Source organism: Grampus griseus (assembly GCF_964374135.1).
Source record: "Grampus griseus genome assembly, chromosome: 1".
NCBI classification, from domain to species: domain Eukaryota; kingdom Metazoa; phylum Chordata; class Mammalia; order Artiodactyla; family Delphinidae; genus Grampus; species Grampus griseus.
The window spans coordinates 152,062,263-152,083,786 of record NC_139017.1 but is presented as its reverse complement, the minus strand read 5'-3'; the positions used below and the strand labels follow the sequence as shown (position 1 = coordinate 152,083,786).

Genomic DNA, 21,524 nt, shown 5'->3' with positions numbered 1-21,524 from the left:
GACTTGCAGAAGCATCAAACTTCTAAAATTGAGTTGTATTCCTGAGATAGAGAAAATTTCTATTTGACTTTATTATGTTAATAGTACTATACTCTTTGACCCAACAATCCAAAGCATTTTAAAGTGTAAGCAAAGATATTATTCTTGTTGTTTATAATAATCATAACTTGAAAATATCCAAAATAATTATCAATACAAGAAAGACTGTATTGTTCATATAAATAATAGTACATCCACAGTGTGGTACTATGCAACCAATAGAAGTAATAAATATATACTAACATAAAAAGACATTGATATATCGTTTCAGTAACATTCACATTATAAAATATAGAATAATATGGCCCCATTATTGTAAATTTATTTATATGTAGAGATGTGTCCAATAAAGCCTAGGATATTCATCAAAATGTTAACTATGATTATCTCTGGGTAGTGTGATTACAACTGACTTAATTTTTTTATAATTATATATATTTTAATTTTTTCTTTTACCATGAGCACTTTACTGTTAAAATCACCAAAGGAAATTAAAGGTTTTTTTTTTCCTTAAAGGACAAGTGCATGGTATTTCCTGAAAGAAGAAGTACTATTATTTAGCTTCAAATCTTAGGTCCTAAAGCTTTCATAGCAAATGACACAAATACTAATATACACATATACAGTACTATAGAGTTCAAAAGAAAACAAAAAAATTTCAAATGACTCTTAATTAGCTAAGACAGAGAGATTAACACAGACCTTTCTCAGTTTAGGTAAATCTGAAGCAGATCATGCTTAAAAGTTATACCACAGCCATCTTCAGCTTAATCTCTGAATGTGTCCCTTTGCAGATGTAGAGCAGATTCAGTTTGGTTCAGTGCAGTGAGTGAGTCAGGCAGCAGCTAAAATCCATCTCCCTGTCTTCATTCCTGCTTCTAAAATAGCGCTACCCAATGGAACTTTTTTTTTTTAATCCGGTGGAACTTTTTGCAGCAATGTTGGAATAGACTCTATCTGCACTGTCCAATAAGATGGCCACTAGAAACACATAGCTATTGAGCACTTGCAACGTGGCTTGTGTAACAGAGGCACTGAGTTTTAAATTTTATTTAATTTTAATTAAATGTAAATAGCTACATGTGCTTAGTGGCTACCTTATTGGGCAGCACACATAAAGAATATTTCCAACATTTCTAATACTACAGCACAGTTTAGGAGACTAAAATTATGAGCCCTAAATTAAGCTGAATAAATGGCTCCTCTATAATTCAGAGATGTCACATTTAAAACACCAGATGTTTGTGTGCTTTTTTAATGGTAACTTTGCCCCCCGGGGAACCCAGAAAGACATCACAGTTTTTGGTAATGTGAACGATGTTTCTAGTACCAAAATAATCTAACTAGATAATAACTTCTTAGTCATCAGTCTTAATAATCAATGGGTCATGTCCGATTTCATAGTTAGATGAATCCTGTTTCTCTGTCTAGTTTTCTATTATTAACAATTACATTGCACTTTAGGTCATTAACGATCTCTCTTCAGAGCTAGTGACCTAGTGGGTTGGCAATGGCAGATAAATATTTCTTCCCTGGGCTTCTTTGCCAACTATAGCTAATTTTCAAATTAAATGCAACCCTTTCATCAGGAAAATATATATATACATTCATATTTGTATATTATGTATTATATAAATTATATATTATGTGTAATATATAAATTGTTAGTAAACTTAAAAAACACTAAGCTTCATTAGTAGTCAGAGAAATACAAATTGAAATAAAGTATTATTTTTAACTATCAAAATGTAAATTTTTTCAAGTTTTATAATACCTGCTTTTGGCAAAAGTATGAGGAAGCTGTTACTCTCATATGCTATCAGTAAGAATATAAATGTATACAGCTGATTAAAAGGTAATTCAGGGGCTTCCCTGGTGGCGCAGTGGTTAAGAATCCGCCTACCAATGCAGAGGACACGGTTCAAGCCCTGGTCTGGGAAGATCCCACATGCCGCAGAGCAACTAAGCTCGTGCACCACAACTACTGAGCCTGCGCTCTAGAGCCCGTGAGCCACAACTACTGAGCCTGCGTGCCACAACTACTGAAGCCTGCATGCCTAGAGCCCGTGCTCCGCAACAGGAGACGCCACCGCAATGAGAAGCCAGCACACCGCAACGAAGAGTAGCCCCCGCTCGCCACAACTAGAGAAAGCCCCAGCAACAAAGACTCAACTGAGCCAAAAATTAATTAATTAATTTTTAAAAAGGTAATTTAGAGGGCTTCCCTGGTGGCGCAGTGGTTGAGAGTCCGCCTGCCGATGCAGGGGACACGGGTTCGTGCCCCAGTCTGGGAGGATCCCACATGCTGTGGAGCGGCTGGGCCTGTGAGCCATGGCCGTTGGGCCTGCGCGTCCGGAGCCTGTGCTCCGCGATGGGAGAGGCCACAACAGGGAGAGGCCCACATACCGCAAAAAAAAAAAAAAAAAAAAAAAGGTAATTTAGGGAATTCCCTGGTGGTCCAGTGGTTAGGACTTGGAGCTTTCACTGCCATGGCCCGCGTTCAATCCTTGGTCAGGGAACTAAGATCCCACAAGCCACGTGGCACGGCCAAAAAAAAAAAAAAGTTAGTTTAAATCTATCAGAATTAACATAGCATTTCTGCTTCTGGATGCTTGAAATATCCATTCATTCATTCATTCATTCATTCTCAAAGACACACTGCACGTACTAGGATGTTCACATAGCACTGTTGGTAATAGTACAAAATCAGCAACAACTTAAGTGTTCAATAGAGGAATGGTTAAATAAACTATTACATCTTTATCATTAGCAATTCAGAGAATAAAGATCTCTAGGAACTAACAGAAAGATCCCTAAGTCATATTATAAAACAAGCTACAGAACAATACATGTAGTGTGATCTCATTTATCTTGTTAAAAACCTTCATTTCAGGGCTTCCCTGGTGGCGCAGTGGTTGAGAGCCCGCCTGCCGATGCAGGGGACACCGGTTCGTGCCCCGGTCCGGGAGGATCCCACATGCCGCGGAGCAGCTGGGCCTGTGAGCCATGGCTGCTGAGCCTGCGCGTCCGGAGCCTGTGCTCCGCAACGGGAGAGGCCACAGCAGTGAAAGGCCCGTGTACCGCAAAAAAAAAACAAAAACAACAAAAAACAAAAAACACTTCATTTCATATGTACATTTAAATAGCTAAAACAGCGAGATTAACCCAAACCTTTCTTAGTTTAGGTAAATCTGAGAAGCAAATCATGCTTTGAGAAGTTATACCAAAGTCATCTTCAACTTGTTCTCTGAATTTATCCCTTGGGGGGCATAGAGCAGATTCAGTGCAGTTCAATGCAATGAGTGAGTCAGCCATCAACTGAAAGCCATTTCCTTTTCTGCTCATCCTGAGTCGAAAAAGGTCTAGGAGAATATACACCCAACTGTTGACAATGGTCATCACAAGGGAAAAGAGCAGGTTTGGGGTGGAAAGGTAAAAGAGTTTCTAAGTTCTTTGTTTAACCAAGAACATAACTGTATTCTCATACTCAAATTTTAAAGAATTCTGAAACAAATCCCAGATCAGCTTTTCTCAAAATGCTAAAATACTACTTTTCTCACTATAATTAAGCATGTATCCTCCTTTCAGAATACAGCAACATGTTTAGATGGGTTTTAAATAAAACATGCTTATGATAAAAGAAGAAAAAATTGTATTTCCTGCGTTCAGGTGACCTAAAACTACTATTTTGGAAAAAGAATGGCCAGCAATCTGGGTTCCATAGAAGAAAAGGACACAGGCATCCCAGCTTTCAGATATGACATTTTACCTTTTGTAGATACCCACTCATAGAAGAACCACTAGCCACGTAAAGGATGAGAATCTTATCATAGATGAGACTCCAAAAAAAGTCCAGGTACATAGTGTGCACGAGAAAGATAGTTCCAGGTTCCTAGTCCAGGTACATAGTGTGCACGAGAAAGGTAGTTCCAGGTTCCTTGGGATCCTAGACTCACTATTCAAATCTTTTTGTTTTGTTTTGTTTGGCTGCGTTGGGTCTTTGTTGCTGCACATGGGCTTTCTCTAGTTGCAGCGAGTGACACTACTCATTGCAGTGGCTTCTCGTTGCGGAGCACGGGCTCTAGGCAAGTGGGCTTCAGTAGTTGCAGCACGCGGGCTCAGTAGTTGTGGCACACGGGCTTAGTTGCCCACACTATTTGAATCTTAAACTAGCAATCCAGAGAATTCTTCTAAAAGGTATTTCTACCATTCTTGGTACACCCTCAGAAAGGTTTCTTCCCATACTCCCATGATACTATTTTTTTTAATAAATTTATTTATTTATTTATTTGGCTGTGTTGGGTCTTTGTTGCTGTGCGCGGGCTTTCTCTAGTTGCGGGGAGCGGGGGCTACTCTTCATTGCGGTGCGCGGGCTTCTCATTGCGGTGGCTTCTTTTGTTGCAGAGCAAGGGCTCTAGGCGTGCAGGCTTCAGGAGTTGTGGTGCGTGGACTCAGTAGTTGTGGCTCGCAGGCTCTAGAGAGCAGGCTCAGTAGTTGTGGCGCACGGGCTTAGTTGCTCTGCAGCATGTGGGATCTTCCTGGACCAGGGCTCGAACCCATGTCCCCTGCATTGGCAGGCAGGTTCTTAACCACTGCGCCACCAGGGAAACCCTGCCATGATACAATAAACTTTTGGTATTTGGGGAACACAGCACTGATAGACCAGGAGGGCAGGAGAATATGGGCTGTCAAGTCATTACCAACCTTTAAATCCTGCCCCCTCTTAGACAAGTTACTTGATTTTTTGTAAGAGTTCCCATATCCTCCTCTCTAAGACACAGAGTAATAGCTGCCTTTCTGGGTTGTTAAAAAGATGAGCAATAATGCATATAAAGCACCCCAAACAGTGACTTATCTACTCGAACGGTGATGGAAAGTGATAATCAATAGTCTGACAGATGTGAAAAGTTTTTATTTTCAGCATAGAACATTATTTGTGGATTCTATCAAGCAATCTCTGTACTATACCCTCCTGGGAGAGCAAGTCTCTTTTAGAGAATACGTACCCTCATGCAGCACGCCTGGGAAAGAGCCAATCTTTGGTTCTCACTTCCCTTCCCTTTTCTTTCTTCCTCTTCCCCCTTATGCACAGGCGAGCCCCTTCCTTAAACCCTGACTCCTTTTGTAAGCAGTCTTTGAAACTGGCGACTTCAAGGGTGTTTTGTCCTCTTTATAAAATTGTTAGCATTTGCTGGGACTTCTCTTTCTTCATAGAGAGTTCTCCAGTTTTTTCCCAGATGGCTCTTTTTATTAATTGGTTTGTGTTAGGGGTAGGTCAGTTCGCTGGGGACAGGAAAATGTTGAAAAACACAGCAAATAAGACGCAAGCTAAATAAGCTGCAATTGCTATCCAAAACCTTGGATCTTTCAGCAGTGCCTTATCAAAGCAGCTGAACACGGTATAACCAATGGACATCCCAGCAAATCCACCTGCAATGTGAGCTGCAAAAGACACCTTGAGAAAAAAGGGGAAAAAATGGGAATAAGTGAAGAAAATGTTAATTGCATATTTCAGCTGTTTAAGAAACAAATACCATCCCAGTCAAAGAGTCTTAAAAGTCTGAACAGCAAGGTGGTGAGACAAAAGAGACAAAAAAACTCCATGTGCACAGAGAGGAGATATTCCAAATCATGCAAAGCTAAAAAAATATCAGTTCACTGGCTCTGAGTACACAAGACAGAACCATCATTTCTCTTTATTCTTGGTCATCATTGTGTTTAGGATGGTTCTGTATAAGGCCAACCAAGAGAGTAAGAGTTGAGGTGCCACGAGGGATCTCTATAGGAGCATAATCTGATCCCACATAAATGGCATGTCTAAATTAAAAAATACACACAGATAGTCAAACAGAAACTACCAAATTCAAAGACCAATTTCAATAAAACTGGAAATCTTTGTCAGTTTTCTTTTTATTGTAAATTAATCTGGACCCAAATTATTGCTGCTTTCCAATCTGCATTTTATTCTCTGTGAAGTCCCTTCACTCCTGTTTTTTGGAATAGCTACCAGTATAGCAGGTGCAGAGAACTAGAGCCAGTTGTCAGGGCTATGAGAGAGAGAAGTGAAAAGGACAATCTAAAAGGCTGATTTCCTCAGGAATTTTCTTAACTTCCAAGTGTAAAACTGACTGTCCTATATCTCAGAATTGTTGCCCCTATTTGGTGACCCTTTTTAGCTATTGATATGATAGGTAATTTAAAAAATAATAAACTGAACTCACCGGGGACCCATTTGCAGGGACAAAGAACCTTCTGTAGAGAGCAAATCCCATGTCCGACACAACTAGAAGGGAAAACAGCCCAGTGAAGCCCCACGATCTCCAAAATAGTGCACCAGTTATTTTTGGTTCCCCTCTAGCAACGGTAGCAACGTTTATTGAGACTTACTCTGTGCTAGGTACTGTTCTAAGAGTTTTACATGTACTAACCTGCATTATTAATCCTCACAACAACCCCATGAAATAGGTACTATCATTATCCCATTTTGTAGATGTATTGATCCAAGAAGTATTTATTGATTATCTCCCATGTGCCAGGCACTACTCTAGATGGTGGAGATACTGCCGTTAACAGATCAGACTGCCTCATGGAACTGAAAGTCTAGTTGGGGAAAGCAAATGAATAAGTAAAACATACAGTATTGTCAAATGGTGCTTAGTGCTATGGAGAACACACAAAGAGAAGAAGGAGAATTGGGAATGCTGGGAGTAGGGTGTGATTTTTTTTTTTTTTTTTTTTTGCGGTACGCGGGCCTCTCACTGTTGTGGCCTCTCCCATTGCGGAGCACAGGCTCCAGACGTGCAGGCTCAGTGGCCATGGCTCATGGGCCTAGCCGCTCCATGGCATGTGGGATCTTCCCGGACCGGGGCACGAACCCGTGTCCCCTGCATGGGCAGGCGGACTCTCAACCACTGTGCCACCAGGGAAGCCCTAGGGTATGATTTTTAACTGGAGAGTCAGGGAGGATCTCAAGGAGAATATGGCATTTGATAGAGATAAGGGAGCAAGCCATGCTGACCTTTGAAGTAAGAGTCCTCTAGGCAGAGGGAAGTGCAAAGTCCCTAAGGCAGGACCATCCGCCTGGTGTGTTTGAGGAATACCAAAGCAGTTGATCTGGTCGCATAGGTGGTTTTCAAAGGATGGTTCCCTGCCCCACTGGGATCCCAGCATCACTGGGAACTTACTAGAAATGAAAATTCTCAGGCCCACCCCAGACTTACTGAACCAGAAACTCTAAAGGTAGGGCTCGGCAGTCTGTGTTTTTTAACAAGACCTTCGGGTGATTCTGGACTAAAGTTAGGGATAAAGTAGTAGGTGATGAGATCAAACAGAAGCAGATGTAGATCGTGTAGGGCCCTTATGACCACTGTAAGGACTTTGACTTTTACGCTTTGAAGCTTTTGAGCACAGGAGTGACATGTCCGACTTATGTTTTTAAAAGATGATTCTGGCTGCTGTGTAGGAAACATACTCTAAGGAAGCAAAGACAGGAGCAAGCAGACAAGCTACTTACTACGACTGCAGCAACCCAAGTGAGGAATGACGGTGGCGCTTTATACATAAAGAAACCAAAACACAGAGGTTAAGGACTTGCCCAAGGCTGCCCATCTCAGAGGCAGTAGTGGGATTTGGGAGGCTTCACTCTCACCCACCACACTAATCGCCTCTGATTGCCATCAGGAGAACAGAAGATGGGCCCAAAAAGGAAATGAGTCCACATTTTCTAATGGAACACTGAGAGCCAGAACTTAGACATTCCTCAAATAAGTCAGACCTCTGATGCTAAAAGAGCTTCCAGGTTTCTCGGCTTAGAAGAACTCTGCCCTACATGTGCACTTGGAAACATCTCCTACAGCTGTCACATTCCACATCCATCCCCCAATTCCCTGTGCTCTACTTAGTGAATGTCCTAGGAGACAGAAAGACCTAGTCCTTGCCTTTGGGAAAACAGCATCAGGACCATGTGTTCTGGCTAGTTTCCCTTTCAATACAGTATTGACACTGAAGTCACTGGATAGAAATTGAGGTCGAGGAGAAGTACTCAATGTTAATTTAATTGTAAATGACTGTCACACAAAATGCTGGATAAATGTGGCTATATTGTTTTTTCGATCATTTGCAATTCCTGATCCAGGGTAAATAACAGAGATAGGACTAGGAAAGTATAAGAAAACCACGGCTGGAAAACAGGGTTGACTTACTGGAAACAGTTTGGTCCAGTTTTCCACAGTAGGAGACCTCCTTTCAAAAACTCTTTGTAACCCTTAGCATGTCAATTTCTCCGTTCAATTTCTCTCTTGTTTTGGCCACTTCTGACTTACACCTGCCTGGCCCTTTCTGCTTCCCAGGGGAGTTTACTTCTAAGCTGCTGCAGTCTCTAAACTGAGACCTGTCTTCCCACCTGAAAAGAAGCCCTCATTCCAATAAACCAAATCACTGTCTTCAATAAAATTTGACACTCATTTTAAGGGAGCTGCCTTTATACGGATTTTTTTGAAGGATGAAAATGTGAGATTTCCTGAACTTTTTCTGGGGAAGGTCAGTTGCTTTGTTAGAAAACAGATCCAACAAATAATGCTTAATGAAGGAAGGTCCTAGGGCCAATTGTCCTTCACAATTAGGAATAATATTTACCATTAAAAAAAAAACAAAAAACTATACATTTTCCCAAGGAAACATGTTTAAAATTAAAATGTACTTGTATTTCATTAATCCAGAGTTTGTTCTAACTTCTCTCATTTACAATAGTAGGTAAACCAGGCCAAAGAACTTTTAGAAATGGCCTGTGGGGAAGGTTGATATTAGTGTGTCCTACCTATGTTTGTAGGATATAATAGAAGCACATCATTCAGTGATTGTATGACTTACCTCAAGAATGACAAAATGTTTAAAGCAACTATACCCCAATTAAAAAAAGAAAAGAAAGAATGACAGAATGTTACATAAACTATATTTGGAGATAACCCTGTGCATGAGGAAAGGGCTTTTACTCCAACATTAAAGGGTATTAGAGTATTAAAACCTTTTCCTCACTGAGGGTTTGAGGCTTATTTTACAAAAGTCATTCATAATTACCTGAAAGAAACAGATTGACTGATGACCCAGATAACTTGTGTAAGAATATTTTTCTGTCTAAGGACTTGTCCCTTGGTTCTGGTTGTGACTCAGACGGCTCTGCCTGCACAGCAACTCTCCTAACTAACTCCTAGACATCCGTCCTCCTTTCTGTGCTGACTAGTTTCCCTCACTTTCTGGATTTCTTATGGAGAAAAACAGTATATATGGTATGGTATAAACTAGAAACAAGTCACTTCTTTTCTCTCGGGATGAAATATTGTTTTTACAGTTAAACCGTTCATGAACGTAATTTAGTCTCTTTTTTGACCTCTTGATACCAATTTGCAGAATCATTTTTTCCTACTATGTGGACAGCCAAAAGCTTAGCCTGTATCAAGTGTCACTTCTGTCTTGGCCTTCAAGTCTGAGCCAACAGTCTGGCCCCAGGGTCAGCCTTCTCCCTGCACCCTCCACGCAGATACAGCTTCAGCAGGTGCAGATCCAGAAATACAAGTTACCAGCTCTGCCTTCACTCTTGTTTGCTTCTACTCTGTATGGCCTGCCACCCATCCAAAATCCTGACTTTCAGACACGCCGAAAATTCCACCTCTTCTCCAGACTGAACGTACTTCCTAAATTCTTTCAGCATGTAATTCTAGACTATCATTCCTGGAGATTTCCAAAGCCACATCAGTCATGCTCCTACTTCCCTGACCCCTCTCTTCCTTCACCTCTGCTCTCATTTTCAATCCTCAGCCACCACTCCATGCTTATATCCTAGATCAGTTTTTTTTTTAATCTGAAATTGAGGAAGAAAATGGATTATATGAATGGTTTTCAAGCTTTGCCTTTCTGACAAAATCATACGCAGAATCTAATGTATGAACAAGAAAAATCCAGTATATAAAACATAAATGACAGCAGAAAGTAACATAACATTTTAAATCAACTATACTCCAATAAAAAATTTTTTTAAATAAAAACATTTTAAAAATCCAGGGGCTTCCCTGGAGCCGCAGTGGTTAAGAATCTCCCTGCCAATGCAGGGACACGGGTTCGAGCCCTGGTCCGGGAAGATCCCACACGCCGCAGAGCAACTAAGCCTATGCGCCACAACTACTGAAGCCCGCGTGCCTAGAGCTCGTGCTCCACAACAAGAGAAGCCACCGCAATGAGAAGCCCGCACACTGCAACAAAGAGTAGCCCTCGCCGCAACTAGAGAAAAACCTGCGTGCAGCAACGAAGACCCAACGCAGCCAAAGATAAATAAATTAAATAAATATTTTTAAATATATATATATTTTTTAAAAAATCCATAAACGATGGTATTGTGGTTGAAGTGGACGGAGTGCCTCGAGCCCTACTCTCTTGACTCCCCCGCACTCCAGAAAGAAACAGAGCCACCTCTAAGAACCACCCACCAGGGTCTGTGAAAACTCCATTCACAGCTGTCTGCTTAGGGCTATGAAGACAAACCATTCTTTCTGACTCTAGGCTGATGGTCATCCTACTTGTTAGTGTTTGGGAAATGTGAGAAGGTCTTCTGAAGGTTGAACCCATAAAATTGAAGGTGTGAAGTGTTCGCAAAACACACTTACTTATAAGGACGATGATGAGTAGTCTGATAATTCCAAAGGCAGGAATCATTTCTCGAAAATTCTTACAAAGAAATAAATAATAATATAAGCTATCTATTGGCAAACAAAACTTCAACTGTCCTCCCCCTTCATCTGCTTTATCATTTAAAATAAAGTGTGAGTGTCAAATATTTGCAAAACAAAGCATCGGTGTAACAGCCCAGTTTTCAAATGTATTTGGGAAGCACAATGCTGGTGCACTTTGGAGTGAAAATGAAACATGATATTAAATTCCTTGATATAAAGTAGACACAATTTTATTAGCAGGAAATAATCTAAATATAAGTAATAACAAATCAACACTTATTATGTCATAGATAGTTAATGCATGTTGTCAAACTAAATCTGATGAAATATTTCCAAGTTTTTTGGTTAATATTCATTTGATACATCTTTACCCTCTTTCTAAGTAGGAGTTAGCAAAGACAACTAAAATTTGAGTATTACCTTTATTTTTTTAGATAATTTCAAAAAATTTTAAATGTCAGTCGGTCCAAAAACAACCCAGTTGGAGTTTAGCTTTGAAAAATCTCACACCACCAGCTTGCAGTACCCTCGTGTGTTACTAGAGGACAGAGCAGACTCAGAAAGATACTCCCACTTCAGCCCAAGTTACCTCTCCCTTCCCTTTCAAGTTAACTCTCTTCCCAGAGATGCTGAAATAGCTGTGTTTATTCTAAACCAATTATTTTCAAATTGTTGTGACCATGACCTACAGTAACAAATAATTTACATAACACACATAAATAAATAGTACTTATCCTTATTGCACGTGATGTGTACTGAAATTTTTGTTTGTAAAGGGATTTTCACAATCCCTTCAGCTGCGTTCACAACCACTAATGGGTTGCAATCCAAAATTTGAAAAACATTTTTCTAAATGACTTCTGTTTTTTGAACAGTTTTTTAATTGATTCATATTTCTTCCTCCTAGAGTATCTTTAAAGCACACCTATGTGGTTAAAGGGTTAATTTAGTCAGGATTTTAGCCTGTTTTAAAAAGTGGTTGGCATCTCACATACTACATCATGGGCGTGTAAAATGGTATGCAACTTTGGAGGCATTTATCAATGAAAATGTAAAGCCTTCACCCAGTAAATCCGCTTCTAGGAATTTACCTGCAAAAAGAATCACACAAATGCAAAAAGATAGGTGTGAAAGAACATTCCTTACAGCATTATTTTGAAATGTGAAAAGCTGTAATCACCCGAGATTTCTTTTCAATTAAGGATTAAATGTCGGAATACAGCTATATAGAGCGTGATGTGGAGCGCCTGAAAAGACTGAGCTGGATTTCTGTGTATTGCCATGAGTAGATAGGATACTTTATGTTAAGATGCAGAACAATATAAGGGTAGTTCCATTTTTGTAGCATTACTATTGGTAGAATTTTGAATACACATAGAAAATGTCTGAAAGGATGTATATCAAACTGTTAACAGATACTAAATTGGGAACTTTGACTTCCTATTTTTCAATTTTGAATTTTATTTAATATTCATTATTTTTGAGATCGGGAGAAAAAAATAAAGATAAAATATGAAAGGAAAACTCTTGTGGCCAAATGGAAGATGTGTTCTTAGTAAATATTGATAAATGAAGATGCCCTGAACCAAATACCAGTAATTGTTTTAAAAAAACATATATAAGGTCCATAGATTCCACTCCCAAAGTTCTTACCACTAGAACATTCATGAAATAGCCTCCCATCAGAGCATAGACTCCTCCTGAAGCACCCACAAGAGATTTGAGTGGGTCAAAGATGGAGCTGGCTAGAGATCCTAAAGAAATAAAACACAAAGAATTAGATATGACTATAAAAATCATGAAGGATAAATCTTTCTAATCTAAGGTAAAAGTTGGGGAAGCGTGGACAATTATATTAACAAACAACAAATTCACCTTGTCCCTTCCATACTAGAAAAGTATAGCTATGTGGGCTAACTCCCTCAATTTTTATGAAACATTAAATGTTCAATATGAAGACAGTATAATGGTGATAAAAACACAGGCTCTGGAGCCAGAATAACCAACTGTGACTTGAGCAAGTTTCTTAACGTCTCTGTGCCTTAGTTTCCCTGTTTACAAAATGGGGGTATTAATAGAACTTACCTCAATGGGTTGTCAGGAGAAGTAAATGAGTTTATATGTGCATCATGCTTAGAACACTCTGTGACATGTATTTTATACTTGTTAGCCATTGTTTCAAAATATCCTACATGTTCAGCCAAAACTATCAAAACACCTGAGACATTCCGACATTTTATTATCTAAAGGCTAGCTTTCTCATGGAGTCAAGATGTGGTCTCAGAATCCTTCTTAACATACTATTCAGCCACATTCACCAGGCAAGATGAAACCTATTGCTAACCCAATCTTATATTGCCTGAACCAAAACAAGACTTTAGAACCACCTTATGAAACTCTGAGGTGTTCTCTCTGTACTGCTTAGTTCTATTACTCATTCTCTTGCCTTCAAGGCCCTCCTTCATTCCTTAGGATACAACACAATACAATACCTACTTTATGCAAAAAAGACAAAGTGTCTGACCTTAGGAATCTTACAAATGGATGAGCAAACGGTTATCATAAAATGCAGAATATAACAACTACTATGTTTTTTTTAATGTAATAAATTTGCTATGGAAGCATTTAGGGAAGAACGACTTTCTCAGCAGAGAGGTGGAAGCCCTGCTACTCTGAGAGGAGGGAGACAGCATTTTGATTAAACTCTGAAGACCCTTTAAGACTGGACAGGGAAAACAAGGGGGAAGAAGGTCAGGACTTGGGGATCTGGAATAGCAAAGACATAGAAACAAAGTTATATGGATGACTGAAGATCAGTGAGAAGTAGTCCATTAGGATTAAAGCAGTGGTTTTCAAATGTTAACCTACAAACTAGGGCTGAGGTGGTTGTGTCTTAATCATGAGAAATTTATTTTTAAAATACAGATGTCCACTTCTGGCCACAGAGAAGTGCCAAGGATAAAATTTTTCCTCCTGCTTGAAACAGCTGAAAGTAGTGGACAAAATACACGAAACAATGGTCTTCAAGATACTGGACATCAGATAACAAAGGACAGTGAATCCTGAGAAACAAGAAATAAATAAGATGAGTTGACTAATTGCCCAGCTTACTGCCTTGAGAGAGACTGTAGGCTGCAGTACATGAAGGGGGAACCTAGGCAGATCACAGTAAACTTTAAGTTGATGAGATAGAGTCTAGAGTCTAGGTCCATATAGATCCAGGCAGCTATAGAGTTCAGACTGCTTCCAAGTAACTTAACTGAGTTACAGAACAAATCTAAGGAATGTTTATAGGAATATAATAATATCCACCATCCAAAGATAAAATGTCTAGCATCCAGACAAAAATTGTCAGACATGCAAAGAAGCAGGAAAGTATGACCCATAATGAAGTGAAAAAAATCAATTAAAACCTAACAAACCTGGGAATTCCCTAGCGGTCCAGTGGTTAGAACTCCAAGCTCTCACTGCTGAGGGCCTTGGTTCAATCCCTGGTTGGGCAACTAAGATCCCACAAGCCACGTGGCACAGCCAGAAAACAAAAAACAAAAACAGACAAAAAAACCTATCAAAACTAAAAGAAGAGTTACCATATATGATCCAGCAATCCCATTCCTAGGCAAATATCTGGAGAAAACTATAACTTGAAAACATATATGCACGGCAATGTTCACTGCAGTACTAGTTACAATAGCCAAGACATGGAAGCAACCTAAACGTCCATCGACAGATGAACGGATAAAGAAGATGAGGTTAAAAAAAAAAAAAAAAAGAAGTGGTATACATACACAATGGAATAGTACTCAGCCATAAAAAAAGAATGAAAACAATGCCATTTGCAGCAACATGGATGGACATAGAGATTATCATACTACATGAAGTAAGCTAGACAGAAAGACAAATATAATATATCACTTATATGTAGAATCTTTTTTTTAACATCTTTATTGGAGTATAATTGCTTTACAATGGTGTGTTAGTTTCTGCTTTATATGGAATCTTTAAAAAATGATACAAATGAACTTATTTTCAATAGAGAAATAGACGCACGGGCATAGAAAACAAATTTATGGTTATCAAAAGGGAAGGGGGGGAGGGATAAATTAGGAGTTTGAGATTAACATATACACACTATTATATATAAAATAGATAACCAACAAGGACCTACTGTATAGCACAGGGAATTATACTCAATATCTAGTAGTAACCTATAAGGGAAAAGAATCTGGAAAAAAAAAAATATATATATATGTATATATCTGAATCACTTTGCTGTACACCTGAAACTAACACAATATTGTAAATCAACTATACCTCAATTAAAAAAAATAAAAACCTACCAAAACTGACACAGGTGTAAGATTTAGCAAGTAAGGGCAATAAATAATTATTACAACTATATTCTCTATGTTCAAAAGTTAAATAGCACTATATAAGAAATGAAACAGGCTCAAATCAAACTTCTAAAGATGAAAACTACAATGTCTAAAATGAAAACATAAACTTGTTCAGTTGATTGGCTAATTAGACATTGCAGAAGAATAGATTAGTGAACATGAAGACATGGCAATAAAACTATCCAAAATAAAACACACAGAGAAGAATATTTTTTAAAATGCATACAGCATTAATGAGCTATAGGTCAATTTCAAGCAGTCTTCTGATATGTATAATAATAAATACATAATTGGAGTCCCCAGAAAAGAGGAATGAAAGCAGATACAGAAAAAAATACTTGAAGAAATTATGACCAAAGTTTTTCCAAAGTTTTATGAAAACTATAAACCCACAGATCCACGAACCTCAACAAATCCCAAACACAAGAGACGTGAAGAAAAGCACACCAAGGCATAACAAAATCACATTCTCAAAACAGTTAAAATTCTTAAAAGCATCCAGAACAAAAAGACATGCTTCATACTGAGGAACAAAGGTAAGGATGACAACAGATTTCTCATTGGAAACAACGCAAATGAGAAAACAACATTTTAAGGTACTGAAAGAAAAATACTGTCAAGCTATAATTCCAAACCTAATAAAATATATTACAACAATGAAGGCAAAATGAAGATTTTTTTTTCAGACATACAGAGGCTGGAAGAATTGATGACTAACAGACCCATGCTAAAAGAAATGTTAAAGGAAATTCTCAAGAAGACAAAAAAAGATATCAGATAGAAATATGGAGCTACACAAAGGAATGAAGAGCATTAGAAATGGTAAGGATGTGGGCAAATATACAAGATTTTGTTATTATTTAAATCTCTTTAGAAGTTCATTGTTTAACAGTTAAACTATTAGACTAACTACTAGGAATAATAAGTGAACTTATCAAGGTTGGAGGATACAAGATCAATATACGAAAACTCAACTGTATTTCTATGTAATAGCAATGAAAAATCAGACATAGAAATTTTAAAAATAGTACCATTTACAGTACATCAAAAATATGAAATATAGAAATAAATCTGACCCCAAAAATGTGCAAGACCTAAACACTGAAAACTAAAAAAGATGTTGAAAGGAATTTTGAAAGACCTAAATAAATAGAAATCTATACCTTGTTCATGGGTTGGAAGACTCCGATATTGTTAAAATGTCAATTCTCCCCAAGTTGATCTAAAGATTCATTGCAATCCAAATCAAAATCCCAGTAGACTTTTTTGTAGAAATTGACAAACTGATTCTAAAGTTCACATGGAAATGCAAAGGACCTAGAATAACCAAACCAACTTTGAAAAAGAGCAGAGTTGGAGCACTGACACATCCCAATTTCAAGACTTAATAGAAAACTACAGTAATCAAGACAGTATGGTATTGGTGTAAATATATACAAATGTATGAGGGAAACACAACAGAAAGTCCAGAAATAAACCCACATATATATGGACAATTGATTCTGACAAGACGCAAAGGCAATTCAGTAAAGAAAGGATTGTCTTCTCAACCAATGATGCTGGAACAGTTAGACATTTACATTCAAAAAAGTGACACTTCAATCCATACCTTGCACCATGTATAAAAATGGATCGTATACCTAGATGTAAAGCCTAAGATTTTAAAACTTCTAGAACAAAACACAGAGAAAATCTTTGTGACCTTGGGCTAGGCAAAATTTCTTAAATATGACACAAAAAGCATAATTCCTAAAATTTAAAAACTGATAAATTATACTTAATCAAAATTCAAAAATTTGACTCTTCAGAAGATACTGTTAAGAGAATGAAAAGACAAGCAGCAAACTAGAAGGCAATATTTGTAAGTCACATATGTGATAAAGAACTTTTAATAGGGACTTCCCTGGTGGCACAGTGGCTAAGAATCCACCTGACAATGCAGGGGACAAGGGTTCAATCCCTGGTCCGGGAAGATCCCACATGCCGCAAAGCAACTAAGCCCGTGTGCCACAACTACTGAGCCTGTGCTCTAGAGCCCATGAGCCCACGTGCCACAACTACTGAAGCCCATGTACTCTAGGGCCTGCATGCCACAACTACTGAGCCCGCATGCTGCAACTACTGAAGACCAAGTGCCTAGAGTCCATGCTCTGCAAGAAGAGAAGCTACCACAATAAGAAGCCCGTGTACTGCAATGAAGAGAATCCCCCTGCTCGCCACAACTAGAGAAAGCCCACATGCAGCAATGAAGACCCAATGCAGCCAAAAAAAAAAAGAAATTGTAATAATAATATATAATAAGGAATGTAAAGGAATGCAATTCAATTTTTTTTTTATTTGGTTGCGCTGGGTCTTAGTTGCAGCAGGCAGGCTCCTTAGTTGCAGCATGTGGGCTTCCTTAGCTGTGGCAGGCAAACCCTTAGTTGCGGCAGGCATGTGGGACCTAATTCTCTGACCAGGGATCGAACCCAGGCCCCCTGCATTGGGAGTGCAGAGTCTTAATCACTGCACCACCAGGAAGTCCCCGTAATTCAATTTTTAAATGGGCAAAAGATTTAAACAGATACTTTACCGAAGAAGATATATGGATAGCAATTGAGCACATTAAAAGATGTTCACCCTCATTCTCATTAGGAAATGCAAATTTAAACCCAATGAGATACCTTTATATACCCAACAGATTGGCTAAAATTAAAAGACTGACCATACCAAGTGTTGATGAGTATATGGAGGAACTGGAACTTATGGTGGGGATGTAAAATGGTACCACTTTGTTACCATGTGACCTAGTAATTCCACTCATAGGTATATACACAAGAGATCCACACAAAAACTTGTACACAAGTGTTTATAGCAGTATTATTCATAATAGCCAAAAAGTGAAAACAACCCAAATGTCCAGCAAATGGTGAATGGATAAAGAAAATGTGGTATATCCATACAATGGAATGTATCCAGCAATAAAAAGGAATGAAGTACTTATACATGTTCCAACATGGATGAAGGATGAAAACATTATGCTAAGTGGAAAAAAGAGTCAAAAAAGATCAAACTTTATGATTCCATTTCTATGAAATGTGCAGAATGGGTAAACCTAAAGAGACAGAAAGTAGATTAGTGGTTGTCTAAGGCTGGGGAAGGGATCTGGGGTGAGGAGTGGGGAGTGACTGCTAATGGGCACAGGGTTTCTTTGGGGCACAAAAATATTCTACATTTAGATTGTGATAAAGAGTGCATAACCCTGTAAATTAATTTTAAAACATTGAATTATACAGTTTAAATGGGTGAACTGTATGGTATATGAATTATATCAGAGTAAAGCTATTTTAAAAGTTTGGTAGTTTCTTAAAAGTTAAATGTAACCCCATGATAGAATCCAGCCATTCTATTCCTAGGTATTTACCCAAGAGAACTGAAAACATTTGTCCACACGAAGACTGTACACCAGTGTTCATAGTAGCTTCATCTGTAATAGCCCCAAACTGGAAACAACCCAAATGTCCATCAACAGGAGAATGGATAAACAAATTGCTGTATATTCCCACCATGAAATACTACTCAGCAACAAAAAGGAATCAACTATTCATACACACAACAACATAGACAAACCTCAGAACAATTATGCTGAATAACAGAAGTGACAAAAAAAAAAAAGAATACTCCATGATTCCATTTATATAAAATTCTAGAAAATACAGCTGAACCTATGATAATCAGTGGTTGCCCGGGGAAGGTGAGGGAAGGAAAGGGAGAGGCAGGAAGGTGAGATTCCAACAGGTTACCGGAAAATGTGGCAGAGAGTAACAATCACTACCTTGACTGTGGTGATAGTTTCATGGTTATATACACATATCAAAACATCAGCAGTTATTATATGTCAATTATACCTCACTAAACAGAAAAACAAAAGAACACAGATCCTAGGGCCATGTTCTCAGAGATTCGGATTCAGTAGATCTGGGTGGAATCTGAATAACTTTAGTTGTAACAAGCTCTCCAGGTGCTTCTGACCGTCAGTCAGGTTGGGGGACCCTGAGCGGAGTGCAGGCCAGCGCTCCTCAATCTTTACTAATCACGTGTGGATTTGTTCAAATGCAAGTTAGTAGGTCTGGCCTGGGGCTCAAAATTCTGCATTTTAACAAGGTCCCAGTTGATACCAATACTGCTAATTCAAGACCACACTTTGCCAGGAGCAAGGGCAGGGAAACTAAAATGATGTTACATATGAAGGAATCTGGGAAAAAAGCAAAGCAATGGGAGAAATGGATGATAGGGGTCAAAAGGTAAAAATAAAGTATTACTGCTTCCCTCATTTAAAAAAAAAAAAAAGCAAAGCAAGAAAGACACTGAGCAGGAAGAAACTTCCAGAGGTGATAGATATGTTTGCAGCATAGAATGTGGTGATGAGTTCACGGGTGTATACTTATGTCCAAATGCATCAAGTTGTATACATTAAATACGTACAAAATTTTGTATGTCAATCACACCTCAAAAGTGATTTTAAAAACATTTTACCTCGTCTCCCTCTAACCTCTTCATATATAATTTCTTTTTTTAAAACATAATAAAGAAGTTTATTCTTCCTTAAAAAAGAAGGAGAAGGAGGAGAAGAAGAAAAGAATGAAAGGCAGTGGGGCCAGACAGTGGAGGGTAACGCAGAGCAATCTTGGACATTTCAGCTTTCTATCGGCCACTGTAAATGTTTTCGCAAGGGTGTAATATGATCTAATCTGTGTTTGAGGAAGGTGACAAGCAGCAGCGTGAAGGAGAGACTCGCATGGCAAAGAGATGCCTGCCAAAAGTTATTGCAAAAATGGGCCGAGGATGTGAACAGGTTATTCACGTTCTCTCCTCTCTCTCTACTCTGAAACTGGGGCAGAGCTGATTCCACAGGCTGAAATCAAGCTGTGGGAGAAGCAGGTATAGGAGCTGGAGCCAGGAAATACGGGTGTGTGCAGGGACAGAAGGAGGAGGTGGGAGAACAGGATCCACAGAGGTAGGAGGGAGGTAGAATGGGGAGCTGCATCACTAAGCCTGGCCAAGCCCATCTCTTTACCATGTCTCATGATGGTTTCCTGCTCTCTGTCCCCCCTGCTCTGGGAAGCAGGCACAGTTGTGATGGGCAAAATTTTGAGCACCACCATGGGTCAGATGGTGTGTCCCACCCACCCACCCCCGCCAAATATGTTGAACTCCTAACCCCCCAGCACCTCGGACTGTGACCTTATGTAGAAATAGGATTGTTGCAGATGTGACTGGTTAAGACGAGGTCATATTGGAGTATGGTGGGCCCCTAAACCAACATGACTGTGTCCTTATAAGCGGAGGAGACAGGGACACATGAAGGGAGAACGCCATATGACAATGGAGGCAGAGGTTGAAATGCTGCAGCTGCAAGGCAAGGAACCCCAAAGACTGATGGCCACCACCAGAAGCCGGGCAGAGGCAAGGACACGTTCTCCCACATAGGTTCCGGAGGGAGCATGGCCCTTGACACCTGGATTCAGGCTTCTAGCCTCCAGAACTGGGAGACAATGCAGTTCTACCGTTTTAAGCCATCCAGTCTGTGGCAGCCCTAGGAAACTAATACAACTACCCACTGCAGTATAGGTAAATTCACTTACAAATGACATGTATAGGTACCGCTGCAGTATAGGTATATTCACTTATAAATTACATGTATATGTACCACTACATGTATATGTGTTTAAAAACACAAAAACAGAATTTTAAAGGATGGGCTATATTGGTTACACAACATTTTTAAATTATTTTTACTTCATTAATGATATAAAAAATTCTTATCAAGCAATAAGAAGACATGGAGGAAGCTTAAATGCATATTACTAAGTGAAACCAATCTGAAAAGGCTACATGCTGTATGATTCCAATTATATGACATTCCAATTGTATGACATTCTGGAAAAGGAAAACGATGGAGACAGTAAAAAGATCAGTGGTTGCCAGGGGTTGGGGGATGGGGAAGGATGAATGGGTGGATCATAGAGGATTTTTAGGACAGTGAAGTTACTCTGTATGATACTGTGATGATGGATACATGTCAGTATACATTTGTCCAAAACCATAGACTGTACAATACCAAGGGTGAACCCTAGTTTTCATGGACTTTGGTTAATTGTGATACATCAATGCAGGTTAATCAGTTGTAACGAGTGTACCATTCTGTCGATAATGGAGGAGGCTGTGCCTGTGTGGGGGCAGGGGATGAATGGGAAATCTCGGTAGCATCCTCTCAGTTTTGCTGTGAACCCCAAACTGCTCTAAAAAATATTCTTTAAAAAGAAAATCTTTCAATGAGCAGTGTTATTAAATAAGCTTCATTATTTTTAAAAATCCTGGTTAAATA

The 21,524-nt window shown here is 38.9% G+C and overlaps 1 protein-coding gene across 1 annotated transcript in view; it reads right to left on the bottom strand.

Moving 5' to 3' along the window:
• Positions 1-5,314: 5,314 nt before the first annotated feature.
• Positions 5,315-21,524, bottom strand: part of RHBDL2 (rhomboid like 2) — a gene marked incomplete at its 3' end in the record, with an annotated part of 56,187 nt that continues 39,977 nt past the window's right edge. Inside the window, exons 5-8 of the mRNA XM_082657743.1 lie at positions 12,414-12,514; positions 10,695-10,755; positions 6,261-6,322; positions 5,315-5,494 (exon numbers count right to left, since the gene is read on the bottom strand). Coding sequence (XP_082513869.1) covers positions 5,315-5,494; positions 6,261-6,322; positions 10,695-10,755; positions 12,414-12,514 — 404 coding nt within the window. The remainder of the gene's footprint in view (positions 5,495-6,260; positions 6,323-10,694; positions 10,756-12,413; positions 12,515-21,524) is intronic.